The sequence below is a fragment of the Porites lutea genome, chromosome 8, assembly GCF_958299795.1.
Source record: "Porites lutea chromosome 8, jaPorLute2.1, whole genome shotgun sequence".
NCBI classification, from domain to species: Eukaryota; Metazoa; Cnidaria; class Anthozoa; order Scleractinia; family Poritidae; genus Porites; species Porites lutea.
The window spans coordinates 1,886,661-1,903,532 of record NC_133208.1 but is presented as its reverse complement, the minus strand read 5'-3'; the positions used below and the strand labels follow the sequence as shown (position 1 = coordinate 1,903,532).

Below are 16,872 nucleotides of genomic sequence, written 5' to 3'. Positions count from 1 at the left end.
GACTGAAAGATAATGGTTGGAATCAGAACTCAGGCCTTCTCGGTTTCGTATCAAAATCGTCCTTCGCTCATAATATCTGAGCATCAATTTAACGTCAAGTAATCGGAGTGATTTACTATGCCTATGTTACCGATCTGCGCTTTTGAATAAAAAACTTACTTCTGTTCTTTGGTGTATGACACGTACGTTACGTGAACCAACAAAAAATGTACAATAAATATTAGGCCGTCTTTAACTGATGTGACGTCCGCTATCCAAGTTAGTGAGCAACAAAACAAGCCTTTCACAGAATGTATTGACTTTTTGTTGGTGTGGTAGACGAAATGTGCTTACGTACAAACGTTCTTGAATCCTTGAATTTTACCTGTTAGGAAGTGCTAACAGTGCAAGGGCCTTGGCTAGTTCTTTCTCTTCAGCTATTTCTGCATTGCCTTGCTCTGGCGTTGGATTTGACTTGCTACCTTGCTCGTGACTTTGAAGATAGTACGTTGTTGGTGTGAACGCCTTGGTCGTAGCTGGTCCATGAAATGGTATGTAGGGTACCTTGGAAGAGGGTAACATTTTCCTCAAGCCTGAAAGTTGTTTCTGAATACACATACACAAACAAAACAAAACGTTTTAAGAGTAGCAGTACCATGATCTACGATGCCGTAGCCTCGAGAAAATCACGTCAGTTCCAAGTTATTTAACAAGCTACAAAGACCAGTAGGTTTTCTGTGTGTCGTAAGTGATCATGACTCATTAAAGTTCAAGTTCTCTCTGTGGAAAGAAGTTGTTGAAATATCGTCATTATTTTGAGAAAGTCTAATGTATCTATTAACAAGACTTCAACGAGGTATAAGAACTCCATCTTGAAACCTCTAGATGAAGTCGACTATATAGCACATAACCTAGTATACATTCGACTGTTTCTTTTTTTGGGGGGTGGGGGGGGGGGGGGGGAGCGGGGGCAAGGACAGATGATGCCTATTAGTTGGAGAGGCACTGCCATTTAACACTTACGAGGGTCGTGACCATTTCAGTCAGGGTAGCAATAAGCTAAATGAGCTTAAAGGAGTTAAAACTTACTTGTCCATGCATGTAGTCGTACGGGGTGGTGATATGTTGATCAGCAGCTTGTCGTCAGTTTATCAGATGATGAAAGTCTGTATCGTTAGTAATTAACATAACAGGTGTTGCTGTGCTAATCAAACAAGGTGTTCCTGTGCTGTTAATATCGGCAGTTTATGACAATTTTCTTAATTTTTAAAAGAAAACAGAGACAGAAACAGCTAATTAACTGTCGGCCGACCTTTCCCTCCCAAACCATTCTCCTGGTAATGTGTTTCTCCAAACAATACATATTTTTTTCTACTTCTGACTTGCCGCCACGCTTCTTTAAGTAAAAACTTTTTAACACGTGATAGCTGGCCCACTTCAACCTGAAGACTTTTCTTCGTCGATTAGGAAGTGTCACTAGTATATTTCCAAGTGTACAGGTTTCCTGTCTTATAATCTACTTTCAGCCCGTTATACGATAATATATCTCTTTGAATTCCACCTTTTTAAAGGTAAATCCCGATCCATTAAAATTCACGTGGTGGCGCAGAAGAGATCTTAATTATACGGGTTGCGCATAAGTCTGTTAGGTATGTATTGTTAGCCAGTTTCTTTCAACTTTGCATCAAAGTATTTCTGGAGACGCCGAACAGATTTTAATTTGGAGCAAGGACAAACATATGTTTGTGCTACCAGTTTTGATTTGTCACTGACAAGGGCAGACTGTTAAATATAAAGTAAGTGAGGAAGAGTTTCAGTAAAAAGTGACGATGAACTAAAGTGCCCTGTTGTAGTTGTAGTTTCTTTCCATTCGATATAACGCAAATGTTATGTTATGATTTAGTTCTGTTTTGTGTCAGTTATGTTTTAAGAATCCCTGATTGAAATGGGTGTTTCGGGTTATCTTTTATCCAGTATTTCCAACCTATTATAATAGACATGCGCCGGCCATATATGCGGATACAAATCACTTGCCTACCCTTGACGGGGTCCGCTTTCGACCTCTATCTTTTCGGGCCCAATGTAAGGGTTACGTATAATTGAAACCTTTGCTTATCGTTGAAAAATCTTATCGATTTCTCTTTTCCACACTTGCTCTTTTATCTTTCAATTTCTAACCACGTTTTCTTGGTTTTTTCGACTTGAAAAAACAATTATTGACAGTGTACTGAGTGTTTTTGATAAAGTTAATTAAAAGGCTTCAAAAAGGAACAAGGTCTTAACCATTAACTGACACACTTAGGCTTAGGGTGAACCAACGACTAAAACTACGTTAATTGGCTTATCAGCTAAATGGTTAGTAAAGTGTTGCAAAGAAAGACAACTAAATTGCATGCATTGTTAATTGAATATTTATTATATGTTATTCATCAAATAACAGTATACGAATTTTGATCTATTTTTTGTGCCGAATGTTCTTATCCGTGTTTGCTTTTGCATATTGTTATTTTGGTGGCTTACTCGACTTACATAAACTATCTCATTGGTACAAAGTTAGGGTTATATCCTTTAGAAAATTGATACGAAACTTTGTGTTCTTTTTTATTAAAAATCAGTAAATTAGAAATCAGTTAAAATACTTCGCTGTTTGTTGATTAAACTGGGTCTGTCATACAAACTTCTTTCACTTTGAAAAATTAACGTCTCCTATGTACATTCTAGACATATTATTACTAATAATCATTACTGAACCACCACCACGTAAAGATTAGTCAAAAAATGTTAAAGATACATTAAGATTACAAAAAACAATGCAACTTACTCTTAGAGTTCGCTTTTTGCTCTCTCAATTAGTAAGAGAAAATGTTACTATGTAATTTACATGTGAATTTTCTGGGTTAAGTTTGAAAATCATGTAATCAATTGGACGATTTGTTTCAATAACATTGTGTCAAATGTTGAGGAAATAACTTAAGAGTCGTAGTTATATTACGATCATTTCAGACGGTGATGGAAAGAGACGGAAAGGGTTTAGTAAACTATTTCCCGCATAGTATTAGCTACTCTGATTTTGTTAGAGAGAACACAGGGCACCCAACGCCGGCCGTTTTAGCTATCATAATCCAAATTGCCTGCGTTCCTGATTCTTTATGAGTCGTTTTGGAAGGGATTTTTCATCTTAAGTAGTAAATATTAACTCTTCTCGTTAAATAGTGAAACCCGAGATTATCTCCCAAGGAGAATTCATAGTTAATAATACAGTAATGGAGACGCTGTCGCTTGAACATTTGAGGTCAGCAAGGTAAACCGCGTTCGATCTGATTCAAACTCTTCCAAAACGACTGAAAGACTTTGGAAGACAGCTAAATAACAAGCGCTTATGACATAGTTAATGCAGCGTTTGCGTTCCCTGTGGAGAGGACTATAGATATGCTGGTGAAATGAGAACTGTGCCTTTGGTCTTTTCGGGTTTTCTGTACCTATTGACGGATTGGTTTTTAAAGCATTCTCCTGACGATCATCGAACGTCATTCACTACGATCAGTGACGATAATAGAAAGTGACGTCCTGAATGACTCTGTGATGGTTTCACATATCAGTAGTAGTTAACACCAAGAATTGTTGGTGACGTCAATATATAAGGTATTGTTTCAATACACAGTCTTTTGAACCTAGGCCCGTTTATGACCTTAACTCATTTGGGGTGAATTATTCTTTTTGGGGCGCCCGTTCGTTTGTCGTTAACCCCTGTTTTATCGGACGCCGATTTTCTTTGCTCTGCCCCTCTCCTTTTCTTTTTCTTTTTTTGCGTAAGATACCTTAATCTAAGTATATCACCCAACACCTTAGAAAGATAACGCTGTGTGTCAGATTGCGTGTTATACGCAGGCTGTTGTTGTAGAAGGTAATAAGTCTGGTACGGTACTGTCTGTATATATATCGGTCGGTTACGTAGTCCGTTCATTAGTTGTGACTTCCTGTCTCCAGGAAGTTGTGTGTCAACAGTCGCTTGAGGTTGAGTTAAGGCGCCAAGTTGATTTGCGACGCCAGGTAAGGTCCATGGAGTTTGTTGGGGTAAATAAGTCGTTTGTCGCATACCCTTCACAAGCGGAGTTTGTGTGAGAGCAGATTGTACTTGCTGTTTTGCCTGCAGCGGATTGCGTAAGCTACTCGAAGCTAATCCTCCTGACAGGAGAGTTTTTAATGGTTCTTTTACGACTCGGTAATATGGAGCGTTCTTAGACGTCTGTACAAGTGGTCTGAAGGCACCATAGGTGGCTATGTTTGATTTTGACTGTCCAGTTTGTAGAGTAGTAGGTTTTACCTGTATTTGTCCTGTCACAGTCGGGTCACTTGCTACTGTAGCTACTTTGAGGTTTCTGAAAGGAACAGTCCTAGAGATCTGGTCTTTCAACTTTTGCCGGAAGCTTCCCTTTTCTCCTCTCAAGTTACCTAGCTTGTTTAGAGGATTCATTATCGTCTTAGGATACAAATAGTAGTATAACAATACCTGTGGCGACACCGCGAACGGAGAATTTGTTGTTGGATACCATTGTGGACTCGAAGACCGACTTGAAGCTAGTTTTAAAGGTGGAGCCTGGTTTCTCCAAGCGCCCCAAGGCCAAGAATTCTGTCCATAAATGTAGTGTGGCCTTAAAGGGGCAACTTGGGGAAGGTGCTGCGTTGTCTGTGCAAGAGCACCATTTAAAGATGGATGTATCCTGTTTGAGGATAGTAAAACTTTTTGCCTTACACTTGGAGAATAAGGTGGCCTCGCAAACATGTTGTTATTGTATGCTCGTATTGGTAAAGATGGTCTCTGATTGGGTGCTGCTGTTTGAGGAAAGTGAGTCTGTGACATTTGTGAAGTGGTAGTTTGTCGGTGAGGTGCTTCAAGCAACGCCAGTTTGGATGAAAGCGATTGCTGATTCTGTTGTAGAGGAGAAGCTACTCGAGCCCGAGCTCCTCCAGGTTCTGGGTTCTGGTTTAGCATAGGTTGAATTAACTTGACTTGTTGCTTTTGAACAAATGGTTGTTGAAAGGAAGCAACAGGTGTCTTTGGCATATTTTGAACAATCCCTTTTAGTGGAGGGCCACTCTGATGAACGTTTAACTGCTGTCCTGCCTTTACCTGTCCCATGCTATTATAGGATAGGGAGGAGAGTGGTATCCTGAAACGAACTGGTACTCCAGTCTTGGTTTTTGGTAATGGAATATGCCATACAATCGGGTTATGTATCTGCGCATAACTGGACGTCCTTTCAGGAAATCCAAGATGGTTATTGACCATGGATCCTGCCGAAGTAGGAAAATAATTATATCCCTGGAAATTTCTTATAGGAACTTGCTGAATCCTTGCGGCATTACCCTGCTGCACCTTTGCCGGTGGGTTAAGCCTGGACGATGTTTGATATGAATTTTGATTTAGCAGAGCAGGTTGACGATTAGAACTCATCTGCTGCGTGGGTGAGGCTTGACCCAAAAGTGGCCTTTTCATTTGTTGCACAGCAGCTGGAGTCTCGTGCCTGAGAGTTCCTTGAGATTGAGCTGATATTAAAGCAGTCATAGCTGATGGGAGATTCTTGTTCGCTGACTGCATTGTTTGGGTGCCATACCTAACTGCAGCTTTATTTGAAACTGGTGCAGCTGCGCCAGGATGATAGTAATTCCACCAATAAGAAGGCAAGGTTTGCGCTATCTGATTAGAATTGATAGTTTGAGGTTGTGCAGCTGACAATGACACTGGCTCGTAGGCGTTTGGTGCTTTCGCTTGTTGTTGGTCTTTCCCATATGCCTGGTGTGGGCGAGACATCGTAGATGGATTGCTTCCAGGAGGCTGGTTCTCACTGGATAGGCTGGCCAGTATCTGCTGCAAATTATTGGCAATAAAGTCTGAAGAAGTGGGTTGCTGCTTGTGATAGGCTGGAGCCACCGTAGTAAAACTTTGACTAACAGCCGTTGGAGACGGACGGGGAAGATAGGGTTGATTATTTCGTTGCCCATTGGTAGGCAGAGTCATAATTGAGGCTGGACCCCTCGTCGTTGAGGATTCCTCTGTCACTTTCTTTGCATGTTCTAAAAAGAAGAAAACGGGAACTCATGACTGTTTATCAAGACTGCTTGTCATTGAACATGTTGCTTTCCCTAATATGGATCACGATGTTTCGATCACTTATTGGCGGTTAGAACATGTTTAGCAGCCAACCGACTCGGTCAGAACGTCGCAATAAACATCAAAGTGATTATTATTGCAAGACTAGTGATAAGGGAACCTGTTATATACATTGGACGATAAATGACAACTTTCATCATAAACTTACTGAAATAGACATGGCAATGTCTCATGAGCACAAGGACTTCTAGGCGAGGTAGTTCGCAAGGGAAAATGTAGAACTCGTCTATCATTCCTCTCAGGAGGCGATTTCCGAATTGATGTTTGTGGCGGCCAATTCCAGCCTTGCCTCCCCAATCCTGAGACAGCAGGCCTTGTCCTCGAACTTCTTCTCGCAGATCACCATTAACATAGACCTGCAAAGAGAAATATCAAAGGGGTTATTTCTCGAGGATACTGCTGTTTTAAGTCAATTCAGTGTTACCCATGCACGAAATGCTCCTGTCGAGATATGAAGAAGATATCGAACCAAAATTTCATCAGGGAGCACTTATCGCAATGATGTTTTGGTGATTTCTGCAGGCAAGGCGGTAAAACGTGTTAAGTTTAGCCCAACTTTTTCTAGTCTTAATCCATGTCCATCGGTCGTGATTTTACGACTTCGCTAAGCGAGTGCTATATTCTCAACTCAGCCTGGAATGCATGCCCAGCGCTTTCTATCTTCATCTCCGAGGTTACAGTTTATTTTTACCCATTTTCAGACTGATTCTATTCGTTTACAACTTTTGTAGATAAAATTAAAAAATAAATTTAAAAACGAACGCTGCTTATGAAGGGAAATATCACCACGGCTCATTGGATAATTATCAAAGAGAGATTGAAGAATATCAGGCCTTGCCTTCAAAATTTAGTGTTGGAATTCTTCTAGAAGAGTCCTAAAGATTCGTCATAACTCTTTAATCACTTACTCTCGCTCGCTGTCTCTTTGCGTTGTATGTGGCCGTAATCTGTGTCCATTCCCCCTCCCTTATCAAGGGACGAGTTTGCAAGCTGAATATAGTATTATGATCCTCATTTCTGTGAAACCACCGAACCTTTGCATTCTCAATTTCAAAGTGATACTGCCCATCACTGTGCCTTGAATGACTTCCTACTGTGTCGAATATTGATTGGATGCCTTTGTTTGTGTCAAGTTTGATCCACGTTGCTATGGTGATACCCTCCCTTGGTATTCTTTGGAAGTGTGCGCCATCAAGAAGCACGTCTCCACCTGCGATGAGGAGACGGCGGCGGCGGCGGAGGTGGTGGTGGATGGAAAATAAAAAAAAATAATTAATGAGCTTCGTACTAATTGAGTTGTAGATAAGCAAGAAGGGGAGGGATAAGTACACGTTGTGTTTCGTGCTAGAAAGAGTTAGTTTATCTTCGTCTTCACAAAAATAAACGATTCAGGCGCCAAGAATCAGTGAACCGCAAGTGAGACAATTTGTTTCCTGTAATAGACATTGAAAGCGGCTTTAAATTGATCAATTATTATGTTACAGCTCAGAAATTTTAAGTCACTTGCGGGCTAGCTGTTATTCTTTCCTCAACATTTATCAACCAAAGAATACTTAAAAACCACAACATTCACCGACCTAACCATAACTAGAAAACCTGCAAAACCGGTTAAACTACCTAATAAGCACATGTGATTCCATTGCTTTTTATCCAAGAAATAAAGACAAAGGGCTATGACGTCATCGTCGTTAATGTATTCCTGCGCAAGTTAATGAGATTCCAGCCCCAAAAGGATAATTTGGTGCACCCTATACTACATACTCAAGATTTTAACTTGCCTATGTTGAACGAACTGTTTTTGAACATTTCTACGTTGTTTATGGATCTTACCTAATAGGTTAGCCGCATTACCACATTTTCCACCATGTGGAACAATCTGTGCTCCGTTTGCAAGAAGCCCATCGTTTCCACTTCCGGAATCATCTTGTAATCCACTCTGGGTGTACTTGTCAAAACTTAAGTGTATGGAAGGTGGGCAGTACGCTGTTAACGAAATGCAATTGATTACTGATTAATATCAAGTATAATGGTTTTGTACTATGTGTATGACAAGCTGCAAAGGGCTTACTGCCACATAAAGAAAAAAGGGAACTTAACCAGCTGAACGTTTTTGAGCTGCGCACGTCAACCGGAAATGAGCCTTTTTCTCTTTTAATATTCCTTGACGACACCAAATTTGTATTGCTAAGTGTCTTTACCTTTATAGAGACGATACGACTAAACGTTTGTTCAAAATCATGGCTCAAGTGTGCAAAAAGGTCCACTTCCGGTTAACGTGCTTCACTAAATTCACCTTACTCGCGGAACGGGATAATGAATCTACAGCAAGTTTAAAGAATTATTAACCACTCAAATGAATTTGTAGAATAGCCTTACATTCACAATAGTCACCAACATAGCCCAGCCTGCAGACACACTTTGATATTCCTGGCTTGCAGGTACCACCGTTCATACACGGGGAAGCTTGACACATCCAATCTTTGTCTCGCTGGGTTTCCACTAAAAGAGAATTCAAAAAGTATTCGCTATAATAAAATTAATTGCTAAAGTTATATTTTTCACAGAAATAGAGGATGAAAGCCTTTTTTTAAAAGCTCTGTGTAGTAATTAATAAACAACATGAAATGGTTTCCTGGAAGACAGTAGCATTCTCACCCCAGCAATCCAGGCCATCTCCAACGAAACCGTGCTTGCAGATACAGTGCCCACCGACACAGTGGGCATCACGATCACAGTGCAGACATTCCTCTGTGAATACAACAAGAATAAGATTCTCAAACACTCTGGCTAGCAATGTTGAGCCCCAGTTAATCAGCCCAATAAAAAAAGAAAGGGTGGCGCGATGACGAGACACTCGCCTCCCACCGTGTTGCTTGGGTTGAGTCCCGATATCGACACCATTTGCGGGTTGCGTTTCTTGTTGTTTGTCTCCCTTAGTACAAGAGGTTTATCTCCCCGATACCTCTTCTCAAAAACCAACAATTCCAAATTCCAATTCTATCAGAAACAAACGGAAATTTTACACTCGCTTATTTTGCGATGAATGACAACTGATTCGTGCTTGTTGATAGAATTTTGTGACCGTTCTACACGGAGAGGTTTCACATTCGTTCGTCAATATTATTTTTGAGAATGATGAGAGAATACCGTTTGCATGACAATGCCGCTACGTTCTGGTTCTATAAGCATAACACCAAAACAGGCCAACAGGCATACAACACTTCACTAACTTATGATGAAGTGTTCTAAAAGTTAAGTGAAACGCTTATAACCAGAGTCGATTACCAAGAGGAATGTCAAGAAAACGAAAATTACCAACCTCCTTTCCCAGGAAAGAATTTTGGAGCAGAAGAGTACTTGTAGGCTCCAACATCTAAAAGGATAAACAAAGTATAAAGACATGAAACATTTCTTCCCGGAGTACATCCTACCCGATTTGTATCGCTCATGTTCCAGTTTCGTGTTTCTTCATAAAGAAATCTGTCATTGTTCTGTTTGCAGTACTGTTGACTTAGTTTTATCTTGCACATACACTGTAGTAAATATTTCAACTTTTTGGGGGTTTTTAGTGTATTTATTATCGCTTGCCTATAAGCTGAAGCAAAGCTCAACGACTTCAGTGTGTGTGAAATAGGTCAATTTTACTAGACTGAATAATCAGTAAACAGCCATAACTCCTTCTGGTAGCTAAACGGTTTCATATCCGAGGCAAAATTTGTATCATATCTACAACAAAAGCAAGTGTTTTCTACCCTTTGCGTAAATATATGTTTGAGTTTCAATGTTTTCCAAAGGCACACGCCAAGTTTTTGTATAAAACGGTATATAGCATCCGCTAGGTCACATGTCGTGCTCGTTAAGGACTCTACATGTCAGTTTGTAGTGATACAATTGTCAAGTAGGCTTTGTCAAAGTCAGTGTCAGTCAAACCTTCACATCTTGGTCCAGAGAAATCACCACGGCAAAAGCACTCGTAGTTATCGTCAATTGTCTCAAGACAAACAGCAGAGTTGAGGCAGGGATTGGACGTGCAGGGGTTGGCTAATGTTAGTAAAAGATTAGTCTTAGGTCAGTATTCAGTCAGAACTTGTGACAAGTAATCTCGGATCACTTAATCTTTAAAAATGATTAAATAATTAAGTTTGTTTACGTAGCTTACCCTGAGTTAGTGACGTTAGATTGCTTGCCTGAGAAAACAGCCGATATTTATTGACTCCACCACTGGTTTCCCTGTAATCTGATTGGATGAAACAAATTTTCAGCCAATCAGAAGCACTGCTCTGATATGCTTAGTGACAGGTCATCAGTATGGAATTTCTGTCCTCAGGGGGGAAACCTGTGATGACGTCGCCCGCGAGATGTCGGCTGTTTTCTCAGACTACTTGATTGCCTTAAAAGGTAAGGTTCAAGTCAGTAGGAAGTTAGTACCGGACATCTTCTTTTAATCAGTTGATATTTTCAACTGTTACTCAACAAACCTGCTATTGTTATGATAGATGTTATCATCATTACAATAACATTATTTTTACAATGGATTTCCAACAATTTTAAGGTTAAGATAACCGTGTGGCCTGAGAACTCTATGGCCCTACTTTCTATTAGCTGTTCTGCTGCCAGCTTCTGAAAGTCTTGCTTACTTTAAAAATCGTCATGTCAGAAATGTGTCGCTTTATTACTCATATTATCTCATGAAAATGTCTCACTGGAAACCTTTTTTCATTTTGACTAGGGTCTAGGGTCGATTAAAGAAAACGAACTTCTCCACAGTCATTGAATCTTTGGATCTTTTTGTAAGTGGTGTTTGTCCTTAGACTACAAATATTTTTGCTTTTCTCCATACTATTCATAATAAACATCTTTTAGGTGCATTGGTTTCTCAAAATGAAAAGAATTAAGAACTTGTTACTACCGACAACTCCATTCGCAAAACTTGCACACAAGCTTGTCAATAAACAAAGCCGGTTCTAACATAGTCCTTAGAAACTTTAGATGGCAGATACTCGGCCAAATGCATACAAAAAATCTGAAAGGAATTCCAAAATTCATTACCTTTCATATTCTCGGTTGTCTTGCGTACAGGCGCCACCTCGGAAATAAAATTTGCTGAGGTAACTGGAGGTGGAGGCGGAGCTAAAGCTTGATCAGGTATAAGAACTGGGTGGAGAAAAATAGAAGGAAAGATTGAGATCTGAGGAGATGTTTACATGCTGTATACATCCTTGAAGGCGGAACAACTATTCCTTAAAGAATTAAAGATGACAGGCCCTCTGCTCTCTACACCGGAGGTGAAAACTGCCTTTCAGCAGAATTATCACAACAATCAGCACGTGGTAAAGCCAAACGAAAGGGACGGCCTTTATGGCCGTGATTAGCCACTGAACGACTGCTTGCCATTTTTTTCTGGTTTGTCCCTAGCAAAAGAATCTACCGAGCGAAGGCAGTTTACACGTGGTGGTAGGATCTTCCTTCTTCTCAGCTTGGAAGATCCTAGTACTAGGGACAAGACAGTACAACCCGGCCTTTGCCTGTAAACTTACTACACAATACATTTGGCGCTGGTACTAGGATCTTCCTCTCTCCATGTAAACAGCCCCTAATATTCATTTTGAATTGAAAGATAACACAAATACAAAATACAACTATTACTAGTCAATAAATCCCTTTTCGTATCTAGAGTTTGAATAGAGGTTTTTGATAAAAATAATTAAAATATTAGCCCTCACCGTTGCATCTTGTTCCTCTGTAAGCCCGTGGACACTTGCACAAATAAACCGTGTAAAACACCAGACAACTTCCTCCGTTATTACATGGATTGGGATAACATGGATTACCTGAAAATGCGACGCAAAAATTCTTTTATAAAAGTGTATATGAAAAGCGTTTGTGATTAGTTCTCACATGGCCTCCTCTTTTGAACTCCCAAAAAATCGGAAATCGATATTTTTTCCAACCGTTACAAGTCTAGTAAAAGTAAAATTTCACGAGGTTGGGCCAGGGAAGTCAGGCTCGATCACCTCGCAGATCTGGATGAGCCATATTACTCTTAACGGACACCTCTTTAAGACGGACACCTTGGTAAAACGGACGCTTCTATAGTCTGTCCCTGCCTCTCTTTACTTCCTTTCAGTTGACTTTCTATAAGACGCACGGACATCACTCTAAGACAGACACTTGGTGCTTACTTTCGCAGTGAGGACCATTGAATCCGTCCCGACACTTGCACTGGTAGCCTTTTCCTGGAACTGTCACGCACAAGCCTCCATTTTTACAGGGATTGGGTACACAAGAGTTGACTACAAAAAACATGTTTTGAATTAATAAGTAGCGATACAGTATAGTAACCTCTGTCTTAACGGACACCTCTATGAGACGGACACCTCCGTAGGCGGACACTTATATTTGGTCCCTGCCTTTCTTCACCCCCTTCAGTTGACTCTTTATAAGACGGACATCTCAGTCTCTTAGAAGGACTCATGGTGCCGCTTCCCGAGATGTCTGTTTTCGTGAGAGTTGAATGTAGAGCTAAAAATCCAGTGAGATGAGAGAAAGATAAATGAAGAGCCACTATATGTGGAGGTACCACCCATTCTAAATCATTCCTTATTTAAACATGAAGAAAGGATATTTTATTTCTTACCGTCACAGTTGCGTCCCAAAAACCCATTATGACAGTTACATCTGTAATGCCTTGTCTTGTCTCGAACGCACACGCCCCGGTTATGGCACGGGTTAGGATTACAATGATCATCTAAAGAGAATAAGTTACCTATTTAGCATGTCAGGGAAAAAAGTCAAGACTTTTCCTACATTCGATCTGCTTCAGTGTAGCCTGTTCACAGACCCTCTGTTTTCCCCTCACAGATGGCCAAGTGTGCGTATTGACTGTTATCGAAACGGGGTAAGTAAAAGAAAACGAGGTGAAAGCTTGAGTGGACAATTTCAGACAAATCACTGTTTTTAGTCACCCAAACCTCGAGTTTGTGTCTTTGTTCACAAGAATGCGGAAAGGGTCTATGTTTGCTTGATTCTGACCTCAGTTGGGAAGAGACGGAGAATCACGATCAAGGCCTTATTTCTCATGCTTTTTATTTTACAACGCAACAGGTGCCAGTCTTCTTGATTTACACACTAGTGGACAGAATCCGAAAAACGAGAAATAAATCGGGAAATTTACCTTACAGGTCGTCTAACGTACCTTGACAATGGAAACCAGCAAAACCAGGCTCGCACGCACAGCTGTAGCCTTTTTCTTCTTCCACCACGCACACGCCTTTGTTCTTACAAGGATTGGGATTGCAATAATCCACTAGAAGAAAAAAGGAGGAAATCAACGACGTTATGACTCATTTACGTCACAACGGCCATATTGGTTTTACAAAACAATGAAACGGCGGCCATGTTGGTGTAACAAGTAAATCCTGTGAGAGTTGAACTCTTTTGCAGGTGTAAACGCTTTCTTTTGTTCCAAATGTCATAGATGCTGGCACTGAGAGTAAAATCGCTCTTTACCTAACCATTAGCTGTACAAGCCTGTTCCAAAAGTTCAGTTTTCAGGGACGGAGCACTCCCCAACCCCTCCCCCCTCCTCTCCAGATCAAGAACTTTTGGTCCTAAGAGAATTTGAGCTAGACCCACATCTTCGTTTGTTCATTTTTGAGGCATATTTTGGAAAATTGAAGGTAAAATCGATTGCTATGGTTAACCTGTAACAGGGCCAAAAATGTTGTTAGCTTCAGCTATTATTACGTTGAATGGGGAAAGGGAAAAAGATATACAACAGGTAATAAACTAATCATGCTACCCCGTTGACCTCGGAAGGGTGTTTTTTCGGCTTGTATATGTATACGAGAATTAACTATTCTTCCATTCTTAACTAACAGCATCTACGTTTTAGAATACACATAGATAGCATAACTTAATTTTCAACATGCCCGAAAGAATATGCAAAGATAACTTTGTAGATCTTCAAAATTAGTAATTCTTTCTGCTTTATCTTGAAGCGAAGCTAAGTGTATCGCTGGTCGGATGAAAAACGACGATGCGATTGAGCTACTTTAAAATCATTATTCATTTATATTTTTATATTTTTCATAGTATAAGCAATTGGAATCATATTTGCTGTTAACCTCCAGGGCCCAGTTGCTCGAAGCATGGTTAGCGTTAACCAGCGTTTAATACCTTGACAACGTATAGGTTGCTAACCATGCTTTGAGCAACTCAGCCCAGATTGTTAAATTATATGTTATTTTTCAAACTGACGATAGCAAGAGTCATGCTTTTTATTTATAACAAAGAGTTTTTGCGCTCTCTTTGAGCCATTTCTATAGTACTTCTTACGTTTCAGTTTTATTATCATCTTTAACCACTGCTATTAAATATTGTTGTATTAGATACTCAGCATGTTGTGATGCATACGTACTAATTATTAGCATGCCTGGGATTGGTAGACTAATAGCTCTTTGTTATTCGGCTATTATCATCATCGACATAATTATTATCCTTGTCATTATTTCTACTATTACAAGTATCGTTATTATTATCATTATCGTTATCTTATCTTCATCATCATTATCATCATCAACATCAAATAATCATGCTGTTTCTATCTTTCAAAGGTGATGAAAATATCAAAGATTTGTCTTGTTGTTATTGTCCTGTTCAACCAGTTAACATGCAATAATACTGCATAATAAGTTGGTTATGGGCTCCTGGTAGAAGAAATGTATATCATCCCCGAAAGACCATTAAAATCTTTTCCGTATTTTTGCATATTTCTTCAGTCAATTGTTTCGTTTTTATAATGGACTAAACATTCTCTTGACTTACGATGAGACTTAGGTCGAAGCCGCAATCTTTGTACTTTGTTTGCCTCTGAAAGATCAACGACCAAAGATACATTCAAACACATGATGCCTTTATTTGCCTTTCAATCAATCTGAAAATTCTTTTTAAATGAAGGCCATAATTTTCTCGTTCTGTCAGTCATTTCTGAACCACGGTAGAGTCATAAGAATAGATGGTACTCTTAAAACTAAGGATACGGGCTCAGGGAAGAGTGTAGGGTGTTTTTGAATCTTTCATACTTAGTCATAGAATGATTTTAATATTTTCCTCGCGCGGTCATCTTTCTGGTTCCGGTTGCTCAACGTTGAATAGCACTATCCAATGGATAAATCAGTATCCAGCGGATAAGTATTAGGAAATTGCGCCATCCAGTTGATAGTGATTTATCGGGCAACGGAGCCCTGGAAATTCTGCTGACCATCAGGTAACGTGGGCACATCATTCAAAATTCTACTGGAATCCAGTGCGTATTAGTTAATGTCGTGCAAATGCGTGACACAAGCTTGAGTGTTTTTTTGCTGGGAGGTTCCTAAACTTTTTACATGTTCACAGTTTGTGCACCTAACGAGATTTAATTCGCGTTAAACTTGCCTTCACATGTTGCCCCCGAAAACTTCGTGGGACAGCGGCACACAAAGCTGCCTTCATCTACCAAAAGGCACGTGCCACCGTTATTGCATGGGTTTGGAATACAGGCGTTCACTGTCAGTGCACGTAGTATGTACAAGAGAAAAGTGTATAATGTGAGAAATGAAATAAGTTACAGTTTACGACTAACGCAACCCTACATTTGATCAACTTATTTAGAGAGAAGTTTGACGTCACGTTACCAAGGTAGCAGACGTTCTGGATCTCGACAATTGTTCTTGATAAAGATGGCCATTTACGTTGTCAAACGGTGGAAGAAAAGTATAGGCTGTTTTCTTCCTGACTTCAACCATGCACAGGAAAGTCATACATGTCAATTTTTTCGTTTTTTTTCTGCCATATTTACGGGACCACAGTGTGTTGAGATCCAGAAATTTTGCTACCATGGCAACGTGGGGTAACAACTTCTCCTCTGAGACTCTATAACACATCCTAAAGAGTGGTGTTTTTCTCGACATTTCATCTCTCCAATCAATGTTTTTGGACGTTTTAAGCAGAATTATCTGGCAGAAAGTCGAATGCGGCCTCAAAGATTTTGGCAAGAGAAAGGGCAGTCCTAACGGAAACTAGACACTGTGTCGTGTTACGAAACTGAAAATTACTTCATCATCAAGTCGGTGAGCCTGTCTCCCTCCCTCAGCCATTGTATCTGCCTTAGTTAACTTAAGATTAGCTTAGGATTTAACGACGCTTGAAGGCGTCAGCCAGATTCGTGCTTCCGTGAATTAATACTTGACGAATGTCGGTTTTGTTTGAAGTAAAATGTATTTTGCGTAATCTAAATTACATTCATCAACGCTGTCGTTACGTAATCAAGGATCTTGTATGTCGACCTTAATAACTTTCTTTTTAGTTATCTTAAGAGATATAAGTTCATTGTGATTATCAGCAATTATGGTGGCTTCATCCTACAGTTCTATTAGAAAATATCTTTATACATCTAGGTGAATGTCATTACGTTTGAGATACGTTAGGCACCATACTATTTAGTAAGCAGCTACAGAAGAAATTTAGTTTAATATTTTGTTTTAGTCATCGTTTATTCTTATTGTAAGTATTCTCTTCTTGTTGCAAGTATACTCTTTTGTAACTGTCTCTAGATCTTGTTATAAAACATCCATTGTTGTTTACACCTCATTCTATAATCATAATCATAATTATTAAAAAAAAAGAAAAGAAATACTTTTGATCCTTATCGGTGACCGATAATTTGTTTATATGTGAGGACA

General features: G+C 39.7%; 1 protein-coding gene across 1 annotated transcript in view; it reads right to left on the bottom strand.

Annotated features, from left to right (window-relative positions):
* Positions 1 to 2,381: 2,381 nt before the first annotated feature.
* LOC140946360 (uncharacterized) overlaps positions 2,382 to 16,872 on the bottom strand; it is a 37,860-nt gene continuing 23,369 nt past the window's right edge. The window contains exons 23-37 of the mRNA XM_073395463.1: positions 15,587 to 15,697; positions 14,978 to 15,022; positions 13,347 to 13,457; positions 12,789 to 12,899; positions 12,334 to 12,444; positions 11,875 to 11,982; positions 11,201 to 11,305; positions 10,082 to 10,192; positions 9,471 to 9,524; positions 8,807 to 8,899; positions 8,528 to 8,650; positions 7,982 to 8,134; positions 7,060 to 7,361; positions 6,300 to 6,507; positions 2,382 to 6,054 (exon numbers count right to left, since the gene is read on the bottom strand). Of these exons, the coding sequence (XP_073251564.1) occupies positions 3,674 to 6,054; positions 6,300 to 6,507; positions 7,060 to 7,361; positions 7,982 to 8,134; positions 8,528 to 8,650; positions 8,807 to 8,899; positions 9,471 to 9,524; positions 10,082 to 10,192; positions 11,201 to 11,305; positions 11,875 to 11,982; positions 12,334 to 12,444; positions 12,789 to 12,899; positions 13,347 to 13,457; positions 14,978 to 15,022; positions 15,587 to 15,697 (4,127 nt within the window). The 3' untranslated portion in view covers positions 2,382 to 3,673. The remainder of the gene's footprint in view (positions 6,055 to 6,299; positions 6,508 to 7,059; positions 7,362 to 7,981; positions 8,135 to 8,527; positions 8,651 to 8,806; positions 8,900 to 9,470; positions 9,525 to 10,081; positions 10,193 to 11,200; positions 11,306 to 11,874; positions 11,983 to 12,333; positions 12,445 to 12,788; positions 12,900 to 13,346; positions 13,458 to 14,977; positions 15,023 to 15,586; positions 15,698 to 16,872) is intronic.